Source organism: Pelodiscus sinensis, chromosome 8 (genome assembly GCF_052426305.1).
Source record: "Pelodiscus sinensis isolate ZL-2025 chromosome 8, ASM5242630v1, whole genome shotgun sequence".
In the NCBI taxonomy this organism is placed as follows: Eukaryota; Metazoa; Chordata; order Testudines; family Trionychidae; genus Pelodiscus; species Pelodiscus sinensis.
In genome coordinates this window covers 15267108-15279627 of record NC_143059.1, presented here as the reverse complement: position 1 = coordinate 15279627, position 12520 = coordinate 15267108, and the positions used below count along the sequence as shown (strand labels likewise).

At 39.8% G+C, this 12520-nt stretch overlaps 1 protein-coding gene across 1 annotated transcript in view; it reads right to left on the bottom strand.

Moving 5' to 3' along the window:
* NRG3 (neuregulin 3) overlaps window positions 1-12520 on the bottom strand; it is a 912476-nt gene that overhangs the window by 142138 nt on the left and 757818 nt on the right. The window contains exon 4 of the mRNA XM_006112415.5: window positions 5087-5113. Within this exon, the coding sequence (XP_006112477.2) occupies window positions 5087-5113 (27 nt within the window). The remainder of the gene's footprint in view (window positions 1-5086; window positions 5114-12520) is intronic.

Here is a 12520-nt window from a genome sequence, read left to right as displayed (position 1 = left end):
GGGTAGCAGGTGGGAGCCTGTCCACGAGGGGAGACTATTTAAAAATCAGCTCCCCACACAGATCAGTTCTTGCCCCCCGCCCCTCTCAGTGGGGGCCTCTGATACAGAGTCAGTAGCATGGGGTGGCAAGCTGTTCTCCTGCATGCTCTTCTTTTAAAACTCAAACCAGCTGGTTGGGACTGAGCCAGCCTGCCGGTCCGAGTTTTAAATGCAGAGCGGGGTTGGGGGCGGGGGGCTGTTTACCAGGACTGGTAACCAATAAGCAATCACTTAATCACTCATTGGTTAGCCAGTTAACCAAGTAGCCATTAACATCCCTAGTATGTGAGCAGGAACAGAATTTTGTTTCCAGAGTGAAAATGTAAAGGAATACATCAAAAGTCATTTTAGCATTTTAACCATTTTTAAACAAAGATTTTTCTTGATTCAAAAATTAGCCCTGCAAACTGAAGCCAGCAACACTGTTGAAGTCCAGCCATTCAGACATTCACCGTATCTGTATAGCCAATATCATCTAGAAAACAGAATAGCTAATTCAAAAAACAGGATTTGATCTTTTTCACTCATGAAAACCAGCATCCCCTGTGATGCTCTTGCTTCTCTCATTTTTTGCTTGTTTTGTATTTTTAAGACATCTACTCTTAATTTTGTGTACAAATCCCACCTTTCATTTTATGATAAATTAGTGGCAAAAGTATGAAACCATTCTCAAAAGTATCACACATTGGGAAATTTCACACATTGTCCTTAATGTGGCATCATTTTTGTGTGTGTGTTTTTTTCATACTTATTCAGCTAAATTCTCATGAAATGGTAAAAATAAAGCAAAATTACACCTGTCCTGTCTCTAACACCTCACCATTTTTTTAAAAATCACAGTGAAGATGCCAAATGCCAGAGATCTGCTATAGCAGTGAAAATGGACAGTCAGCCCCTACCTATTACTGTTGCCCCTTAAATTCAAGAAAACTTCAGAAATGGGTTTATCCACAGAGTTGAAGATAAAAGAGCTAAGTTGCTAACATGCGGGTAGTCTTATGCTTGTACAAAGAATACCCAGAAACAATGCCTCTTGGATTATGTAAAGGATTGTACAGTGAAGCCTGAATGCTGCAAAGACTTGTGTAGGTGTTCAGTTTTCCTAATGGAAGCAATTCCACTGATTACACTGATTTCTTTCAGTAATAAAGTTACACACGCACAAAAAGCTTTGAATGACTGTCAAGGTTTTACCCTTGATTACTGTATCATCACATAATGACTCTGCAAACAAAGAAGAAAGTTCATTTTTATAACTGTTAATACTGTATTTTATATACTTATGATAAAGATTTGTAAAATTGTTATAGTTCCTATTTAAGAACTATAAAAATGTGGACAACCTTTCTAAAATATATTTTACTGTTCTTGCACGCACTTTGAAGTTCCTGGTTCTATGCTGACTGAAACCACATAAAGTCTTTCAGAAAGCTTGTCTCATGATATACCCAGCCTAGGTGCATAAGATCTGGGCAATTTAGACAGAATTAGGGCCTCTTCTGAGGTCATGTAAGCCAGTGGGCAAACTCATCAGTTGGGAAATCAGAATAAATATTCCAACCGCCCTTTAGTATAAGTCCTATGGGCTAGCTTTGTTTTCAAACGCAAATTCTAAAACAATGAGAAAATATACTCAAAGTATGCAGTTTTAGGGTGTATCTACACTGCACTGTAACTCGAAATAAGATACACCATTTGAGCTACACAAATTGGCTGTGTCTAGACTGGCAAGTTTTTCCACAAAATCATCTGCTTTTGCGGAAAAACTTGCCAGCTGTCTACACTGGCCGCGTGAATTTCTGCAAAAGCACTGACGATCTCATGTAAGATTGTCAGTGCTTTTGCGGAAATACTATGCTGCTCCCATTCGGGCAAAATTCTTTTTCCGAAAGACTTTTGCACAAAAGAGCCAGTGTAGAGAGCAGAGATTTGTTTTCCGCAAAAAAGCCCCGATCGCGAAAATGGCGATTGGGCTTTTTTGCGGAAAAGTGCATCTAGATTGGCCACGGACGCTTTTCCGCAAAAAGTGCTTTTGCGGAAAAGCGTCCTGCAAATCTAGACGCGCTTTTCCGAAAATGCTTTTAACGGAACACTTTTCCGTTAAAAGCATTTCCGGAAAATCATGCCAGTGTAGACGTAGCCATTGCGTATCTTATTTTGATGCTATTTTAAAATAGCTTATTTCGTCATTTGGCGCTGTCTACACAGAGCCAAATTTCAAAATAAAGAGCTATTCCGAAACATCCCTTATTCCTTATAGAATGAGGTTCACAGGGACATCGGAATAGTGAGCCTGAAATAACGGGCTTGCTGTGAAGAGGCGGGATAGCTATTTCAGGATACTTTGGTGTTGAGTGTAGATGTACCCTTAATGACCTGAGTCTTTGCCAGATGCAGAGACAGGAAATGCTTTCCCCCTCTTGTAGCCCTTTCTGTGTACTATAGAATCATTGAATCATAGAAAATTCAGGTTGGAAGAGACTTCAAGAGGTCACCTAGTCTAACCCGCTGCTCAAAGAAGGACTGACCTCAACTAAATCGTCTCACCCAGTGCTTTGTCATGGATCATGCCTAGCCTTAAAATTCCATGAAGCATTTAGAAGACTTTAAAACAAAATTTCCCTTATGTGGTCTGATCTTGCAAATGTCTATTCAGGTGAGAGTAAGAGCAGAGCTAATCATCTTAGATGGTATGTGCTGGTCTGGCCACCTCTTTTGTCCAGATGTGGCCTCACCAGAGCTGAATAAAGGGGAATAATGACATCTCTGGATTGGAAGGATGTGGATGCATTGGAGAGGGTCCAGCAGAGGGCAACCAAAATAATTAGGGGGAGCTGGAGCACATGACCTACGAGGAGAGGCTGAAGGAGTTGGGTCTGTTTAGTCTGCAGAAGAGAAGAGTGAGGGGGGATTTGATAGCAGCCTTCAACTTCCTGAAGGAAGGTTCCAAAGAGGATGGAGAAAGGCTGTTCTCAGTAGTGACAGATGGTAGAACAAGGAGCAATGGTCTCAAGTTGAGGTGGGAGAGGTCCAGGCTGGATATTAGGAAAAACTATTTCACTAGGCGGGAGTGAAGCACTGGAATGGGTTACCTAGGGAAGTAGTGGAGTCTCCATCATAAAGGTGTTTAAGTCTCGGCTTGACAAAGCACTGGCTGGGTTGATTTAGTTGGGATTGGTCCTGTCTAAAGCAGGAGGCTGGACTTGATGACCTTCTGAGGTCTCTTCCAGTTCTATGGTTCTATGATTCTATGCTTTGTCAATTTATCAGTAAGAACCTTATCAATTACTGAGATGTAGATAAATATAAATAAATTATTTTAAAAAACTTACCTCTTGTCATTGTTTAAATACACTTCTGCTTTTTAAATAATAGGGTCATGTCTTGATATAAGTTCCAAATCATGGGGAAATTACATGACAAAGCTAAAACAGTGGCCAAAACTCACCTTAAAGCCCTTCTGAACACCAAACTCCAAATTTAGGGCTCGGTCTTTTTTTGTGTTGTGCTGTGCTCTGTATGTGTTTGTGTTTCAAATAAATGTCCCTCATGACTGTGCCAAAATAATATTTGTTTCATGTCATTTTTAACAGGAATATATAGTAAAACAAACGTACGGCTTAGCCACATAAGATCAACAAGTAACAAATGAGTTAAGGAATTCTGTTTAAAATTTGCATTGAAGATATTAGCAACCTCACTTACTGGTTTAGGCAAAATGCCTAGCTCATATGATGAGTTTGTTTTCTAACTCTGCAAAGGATTAGCCTGAGTTCCTTGAAGAAAGTGTTTGTGCTACCAGGGCTGTGTCTAGACTGCAGGGTTTTTTCGAAAAAAGTAGCCTTTTTTCAAAAAAACTTCACTTGCGTCTAGACTACAGCCGTGTTCTTTCGAAATTAAATCAAAAGAACGCGGCTTTTCTTTTGATGGCGGTAATCCTCATTTCACTAGGAATAATGCATTTTTCAAAAGTGTTCTTTTGAAAAAAGGCATTCTTGAATGCAAACAGGGCTTTTTTGAAACAGAGCATCCAGACTGCCTGGCTGCTCTCTTTCAAAAAAGCAGCTCACTTTTTCAAAAGAAGAGGTTGCAGTCTAGACACTCCCTTTCGAAAGAGGCTTTTTCGAAAGATTATTTCAAAAAATCCTCTTTCGAAAGAGGCTTGCAGTCTAGACATAGCCCAGCTGAGCACCAGTTTTCAGGTAAGGTTTTGACTGGGCAAACTCAAGACTCCAGCCGATTAAGCATTTGAGGTACTTCTATGTTCTTCTCTGACGTTTCTAAACCTGCCTGAAGTTATCTCCATCAATCGCTAGTTTCTGCTACTTTATATAAAAGACTTTGTCCTGAAATAAAGTTAATGCCTCACTATCATCCTGAAATATGCACATCTTGTTTCAGACCCTGTTAAATTTTACCATTTTTTTACAACATTAATTCAATGGAAAAAAAATCAAGTTTAAAAATGTTTTAACATGTATGGTACTTCTTCAGAAAGACACATATTATTCCAGTGCCCAAAATCTTGTCTACAGTATTATCTTCTCAGTTACCATGATACAGCCTATTATTTTCCATTATATATTGTAATACCACACACAAAAATAACAAAGTGCCACTGGGAACTTTCGACCCTTATAATGCTCGTGAGCATGATGCTGAGATTGTGAGATAGTTAAAAATGTAGTAAATGAGTCCAAATTGTGTTGCAAAATGTAAACACGGAGGAGCCAGATTTTTAAAGGGATTCAGGTATCTACTGAGATTTTAAAAAGCATCTTGCCGTCTCTTTGATTTCATTGAGTATTAGAAGGATTTTCAAAAAGCAGCTAGAAGCCTAACTCCCATTGAAAATCAATGCATGTTAGACACCTAGATGCTTTTGAAAATCCTTCTTGGCACATATTTTTTTTTAAATCTGTCCCTAAGTGATGACTCCAAAGACCTCTACAGTGAATGGCAGCCTATCCACTGGCTTCAGCAGGCAGGGGACTAAACCCCAGAAGATCAACAGTAGTAAGATAAAGGAAGAAAAGTGAAAACTTACCCATGAATTCAATTCCTAAGTGGTCTGCTATACCAAAGAAAGCATGGAAAAGAAGAACAAAAAGAGGAAAATGTCAGAACTGGAGCCCAAATAACAAACAAATGTTCATCATTAAATGTTTATATTATGTTAACATCCCAGGGCCCCCAATGGGAGCAGGGGCACATTGTTCTGTGTGCTGGACGGACGCAGGAAAGGGACAATCTCTATCAATCAGGGCTTGCAATCTAAAGACCGAAGCATCTAGGTGGAAGGAGAGGAAGCTGCAAATAAATGTGATGAAGAATTGGCACAGTTTTGTTCATTATAGTTCCTTTCATACTTGGCAAACATATCTCAAGTCACCCTTCTAGGGATGCAGGAGGAGGTCTTCAAAAGCACAAGGAGCAAAAATCCCATGGACATGCTCACCTAGATGTCTCCTATATTCTTCAACTTCCCACCCTCGGTCGCTAACCAACACAACAGAGGTGCGGCTTTCTCCTTCATGTAGATACAAGCTTTCTTAGACATTGGCTATGTCTACACTGCAATCATGGGGTGTGACTGCAGTTCATGAAGACATAACTGAGTTAGGTTTAATCTAGAAAGCTCAGGTATTGGTCTGAGCACCCTTCCGGGCAGGCTGTACAAGCTTACCCAGAATCTTGGGTCATTACTTGTGGAGTTTGCAAATTAGATACTTGAGACTGGAGATAGCTTGGGCGTGTCTCCTGAGCCACACCCAATGACTGCAATGTAGGCATATACGTCAGCTACACCTACATTGTGAGGCAGGAGTGTGATTCCCCTGCCTGCCTACACACACTTGTGCAAGCTCTCACCTAGTCAGTGTGGGTATGTCTACACTACCACCCTAGTTCGAACTAGGGTGGTTAATGTAGTCAACCGGAGTTGCAAATGAAGCCCGGGATTTGAATTTCCCGGGCTTCATTTGCATGTTGCCGGGCGCCGCCATTTTTAAATGTCCGCTACTTCGGACTCCGTGCCCCGTGGCTACACGCGGCCTTGAACTAGGTAGAACTAGGAGTACAGGTAGTTCAGACTAGGAAGCCTAGTCCGAACTACCTACTTCGTGCCGCGTGTAGCCGCGGGGCACAGAGTCTGAACTAGCGGACATTTAAAAATGGCGACGCTCGGCAACATGCAAATGAAGCCTGGGAAATTCAAATCCCGGGCTTCATTTGCAAGTCCGGTTAACTACATTACCACCCTAGTTCGAACTAGGGTGGTAGTGTAGACATACCCTGTGAGAATAAAGAGCAGGGTACCTGAGGCAATGCAAGTAGCCGCAATGGAGGCATGGCATTGCTGTGCTGAACATCTAGCCATGATTTTCAGGGGGGAGGGTGGTTCAGGGAGTTTTGTTTAGCTGTTTTGTTTCATTTTTAAAAAAACACCTAGAAATTTCTGCAGAAGCAAACTATTTTCATCAAAAATCCATTTAGTTGAAAATTCAAATTTCCACCAAAAAGAGAGTCTGATAAAAAAATTGCTCCCCCTCCCCACAGGCAATAGTGTGCAAAACATATGCACAGAGATAACACAGGCTGCTGGAAAACCATCTCACCATTCTTCTCCGGGAGATGTGAAAGGAAGGCATTTTAACTGCTCTCTGCTTCCTTTCATTTGATATGCAAATAACCCCGATAAAGAGGGACCCATTGGGTATTTGCCAAGGTCTGTCGTTCATGTAGTAAAAATGGAAATAAAAATAATTGCATTCACAATGCTAAAATGAATCTGGTTGAAACCTGCTCACAGGACTTATCTATGGCTCGGGAGCTGAGCTTGAAGATTACATCTTCTTGGATCCAGAGCTCATGAGCTCAGAATCTGACTCCTCGCTACTTGAGAGACTGCTTCTACTAGGAAGCACTGCAAAATGAGTTATTGTACTTCAGTAAAAGTTGTGGCCTTGGCCTTTACTCCAGTTAACTGTGCACTGTTTTCTTTCTATATTACCCAGAGTGACGGCAGCAATGTACAGAACATCATGAATAAAAATACCGAGTATTGTGTGAGCTTTCAAATCTCTCTCAAATATGTTTAGTAGGGTACTTGACAAGACCTTTTAAAAGGTTCAGAATGTACTGAACTTTCCAATTTAACTAAATACGTATATCAACAGCACAAGATGGAATTCAGCACTCTGAATCCGATCTGGAAGTGTTTATACACAATGAAGTCAAGCACAGTTTTTTTCCACAAGCAAAACTAGCAAGTACAGCCATGTCTCTGTCACACTGATGCTAGATTTCATCTCTTTCAGTGTGATGTTAAATCACATGGTGCCTGCTGAAAAACCAGGGAGCCAATCATTCAACACCATGTTTTGCTGTACTCCTTGGAAAATGTATCAAACTGCAGTTTACTGTATTCATTTACAATCATATCTTCTTTACAGTACCTGCTACAGAGAACAAGAGTGGTTCTGCAAAATGCACAACAGACATTTTACAAAGAATGAGCACTAGATAATGTCATGCAGTATATAGTCTTATCAAAATAAGTTTTGATGAAAGCATTACTCAGGATTGGTGAATCCAAAGATGGTTTATGCAGATAATCCCCAACACCTTTTCTCTCATTATAGGCATGAAATACATAGGTCACACATGTTCCTTATATTTTATAATGCTATAAATTGACATTAACATCTATAGATGGGATATATTATTTTTCAAAGTTATAAATGTACAAAGGAATATGAGATCATAAAGTTCAAGAGTGGATAGTAATCTGAGCACATAGCATATTCTAAGAAATAAAATTAGTTTCCTTCCAGAATTTTCTGTTTTAATTATGTGACATTGCATGTGTACACATGCAATTTTCATATAGTATTTACCTGAAAATCCCACACTATTTATTTTATATTCTTCCTTAAACACCGTAAATTAAATCAAGATATTTATAAAGCCATCATCAGCTTACTTTAAAAAAAAAAACTATAGTGAAGATCAAACACTCTAGTCTGGTTGCCAAGGGACTTCAGTTATGAAGAAAGATCAAGACATATTGTCTTCAAGTCTATGCAGAATGGCTGATAAAAAATTCTCTTTCACAAACTGGGTCAAACATATTGCATAAAAAACCCAATGTTTTTCATCAGCAATCTGCAGTCTCCTAAAAGAGTCTGCTGATTTTTTGGGGTTTTTTTTAAGTGAATGTTACGTATCCACACAAAGAATTTTTTTCTAACCCTGTGAGAGGTTCTCTATATATATTAGAAAGAGGTTATTATGTAGGCTTCTTTAAAATGGAGGATTGGTTTGAAGCACTAACTTTTATTGGTATCAGTGACCGATGGGGAACAGAGATGGAGAAATATTAGGTAGTGGTATTTTATATATCCCACATGCCTAGAAAGCCGCATCAGCTACTGGCATAATATACTGCCGACAATGTTTTTTTGTATAGATTTTGATGAAAAAGAGTTGAATCCTTCACAGACCAATATCCCAACTTCCAAATGATAATACTATTTCTAGTTCTCAAGAAATTTTAAAAAAAGGCACCTAGGCATGAAAAAAACCCAAAGAACAAACAAAAGTAAAAACCTTTTGAAGATTCCATGCACATATTATGTTCTACCCAGGCTGGAATATGTATTTGATTAAACCTTCTTCCCTCCCCAACCTCATACCCTCCCTGCCACGCAAGAAGTAGGCATAGGATATCAATCCTTTTTGTAAGATTGATCTGCACAATACATTTTATCTGCTGGGTGTCCCAGACATCTGTATAATAATGTTGAGACCTGATTAAAATCCATATTAAGTGTCTCCTGTCCTCCTTTTGCTGTACCCAGACAACTGGAATTATTTGGATATATACTAAGATAAATCATGCAGGACAGGGCAGTTGATTCCCAGACTATTTGCAACCGCTACCTGAAATGAGAACTGCTATAGATGATAGCTGATACAGCCCCAAGGACTACATGTTTTGAATTGACCTAGGAAGTTTTTAGCATCATAGAAGTAATGCTGAAATGCTCCTGCAATGCACCATTTTTTATTTGTATATTTTCCTCCCTATAAATCAGGTGTTCCTGTTTTAATTTTAAGTGTGAAATACAGAAACATTCATATCCTGTATGGTGGTACATTTTAGCACTTACAATAATTTTTTTCAGGGCTATTTTCTGAATACACTAACATAATCATTCTGCTTTACATTTCTGGATTAATGATTTAAAGGAGACCCACTTTGATAGCAGGAGCAACTATGTGCTCCAGAATTAGTAAATAGTATTGGAATATCCTGATTACTGGGCCTTGAAGGGTTGTATTTTCTGGTTTTTGTTTTTGTCAATCATAAATCTTCACAAGATGCTTAAGGAACCTGGGCTACAATTTGCTAAAGTCGGAATATAACAAGATCCCTTCCACTCTCCTTCCTCTACCCCTGACATCATGCACAAACACACTTTTCCCCTCGAAGCCTCATTTTACAGGAATTTGACTTTATACAAGGTCTCCTCCAATAGTTAACGTTAAGGACTTATTTTCCTTAATATTAATGGAAGCCCAGCGGTGTTTAGCAGAAAACCCAGTCTGCGGTTTTGAGGATATTAAATAACGTGCTACATGGGAATGAATTCTGGAATGTTAGCAGTCATTCAGAAAACCAGCCATTCCCACTGTTCACACAGTAGCATGTTTCCATTCCAGAGAAAAAGATATGAGGTTGCCAAGACCAGAAAAGAAAAGATAAAATTGTTGTTTCGCAGGTTGGCTTTGTTTGAAGTAGACACAAGAGAGGACAAAAAACTCTCAACGAGCTGACAGCAAATACTAACTACTGAAATAAAATCGATATACTGTATTTTCTAACTTCTGGCAAACATAGAAGTAGACATAAGGAAATGGAAACTTCCCTTAAATCTCCTCTGCTGGGAATGCCCCTTATCTGTGAAAGTCCCCGGCATATACAGAGGAGTATGACCAACTTGCTATGTCACCTTTCTTGTACCATGGGGTATATTAGGGGGAGGAGGAGCATGAGGGAAGCAATGGTTAGAACATAATGAGTTCTGGAAATCCCAGCTTTTGTCAGCTGGCACCCCCTAGCATCTCTTATTTGGCCGGAGCAAAGAATCAGGAACTGGAACTTACATAATGACAGTCCTTGTCACAATGGAAACCTTGGCTCGGATCCAGCTTTTACCACACAGCCGAGTCAGGATCAATTTTGTGGAAACCCCTTTCTGGGGTGCAACCTATTTCCTTCCCTTCTCCAAAGACAGCCAGTTGATGAATGCATGGGAGATATCCACCGGGAGGGCCAGATAGCCACTTATTTCCTGCTCCCTCCCCGTCAATTGTGTACTTGGGAGAAAATAAGATCTGAGGAGCAATGCTAGTGTAACCCACACACTCAGTGTGGTTCACTCTCCCATGGAGAGACACTTAGACCGCTTACAGCAAGAGATAAGAACAAGGGAGCTCTCTACAGCCTAAGTTGGGAGTCAATTGGCTTTTAGCTCAAGCAGTAGAGGCTCCTATGCTAAGCTTTTATAACCAACACCAGGCCACTTAACCACATATTATTACTGTTTCATGCAGAACATAGAACATGGGTTGGATTCTTTACTCCCTATGAGGCCGTGATAGACAGGGGCCAGTCTGATGTAAAGTAAATAGTATTGTGTTATGATTAAGTGTGCTGGGATCATCATAAGAACTATCAGAGTCACAGAACCTCATTCTCCACTGCCTGAATCCTTTGGTGGCCTTTTGCACCTGTATGGGGATGAGGGATGTGGGAGAGGAAGGGAAGAATGCTACTATTCTGGTTTGGAAGCGTTTTTCATCCACTTGTATAAGTGCAAATGACAACAAGATGGAGCGGGGGGACAGGGAAGCTGGGCCCTTAGTCTTGAACCCCAAAATGTTAGATTCTAAATTCACATGTCATGCAACAAAGTGAAACACAGAAAGGGACCAAAATAAGGGTGAAGGATGGAGGAGGGTGAATGGGGATTAGAGTCTCCATTGTTTTAGACACAAAATAACCAATGCACAATTGTAAACTATTCTGAATTTTCTGACAAGCAAATTCTTCATTCTTAGATAATAGCTATTTTATGAAAGTTGTACGATGCACCAACATTATGGACACAATGTGGTGTGTGCGCGCACATGTGCACACAGAGTGTCAGCAGTTTCTCTCTGATGGGTAGATGCTCCTACCAAAAAGAAATTGCTGTCATATTGAAATCAATCTTCATCTGCCATGCAACACAAACATACCCTACAAAAATTTATTCTAGAAATTAATTTGCAGCTTAATGGACACAGCCCCTGCGTTCAGTTCTACCTCTTATTCTCTATCCTCCCAGCAGCCAAAGCATTCACTGCACCATTTCACAAAAAATGCAAAAGCATATTTCAAAGTCAATAATGATAATGCTGTGACTTGCTCAGAGTTTTTTGAAAAATGTTGTTAGCTCCTTAAATTGCCATTTTATTTAAATGAATGCCAATATTACCTTCTCTTGAGGAACTTTGAGATTGCCTGAAAGGAAGCATATTTCCTATGAAATACCTGCTGCAAAATGAATGCACGTACTCAGGACAGTATAAACATGTTATCTCTGTGCTACCAGAGATATACCATCCTCAGTTAAAGATATGGCAACATTATAAAATTCTCCCATTTTCAGTATAGGGAATGTTGAAAATAACATACAAATGGTAAATATGGTGGTACAGTAAATGTCCCATCCTTTTCAAACTGTACCCTTTTTTTTTCTATGTCATATTAGGAATAGACTGAGTACAAATGAACAGAATATTCCAGATGAGGCATAAATATATTATAATGACCTTGAGTATCTCTCTCAAAAGCTTCCACACGATGTTCTTAAGTCCCATTTTCCAAGTTCCTAAATCTCATAGGCTGTGTCAAGACTTGCCAGCTGTCTACACTGGCTGCATGAATTTCTGCAAAAGCACTGACTTCCTACTGTAAGAAATCAGTGCTTCTTGCAGAAATACTATTCTGCACCCATTCAGGCAAAAGTCCCTTTTGCGCAAAGCTTTTGCGCAAAAAGGCCAGTGTAGATAGCTCAGATTTGTTTTCCGCAAAAAAGCCCCAATCGCGAAAATAGCAATCAGGGCTTTTTTGCGGAAAAGCATGTCTAGCTTGGCACGGACGCTTTTCCGCAAAAAGTGCTTTTGTGGAAAAGCGTCCGTGCCAATCTAGACGCTCTGTTCCGAAAATGCTTTTAACAGAAAACTTTTCCGTTAAAAGCAGTTCCGGAAAATCATGCCAATCTAGACGCAGCCATAGAGTTTCAATAGCACAAATACATAAGTCCCTCAGATGTCTTGGAAAATATTAATCACCATATTCATTTCAGCGGTCCAGAAAACTGAACCTTCCCCACAATGGAAGTCCCAGTCTTGAATAACCAAAATGACT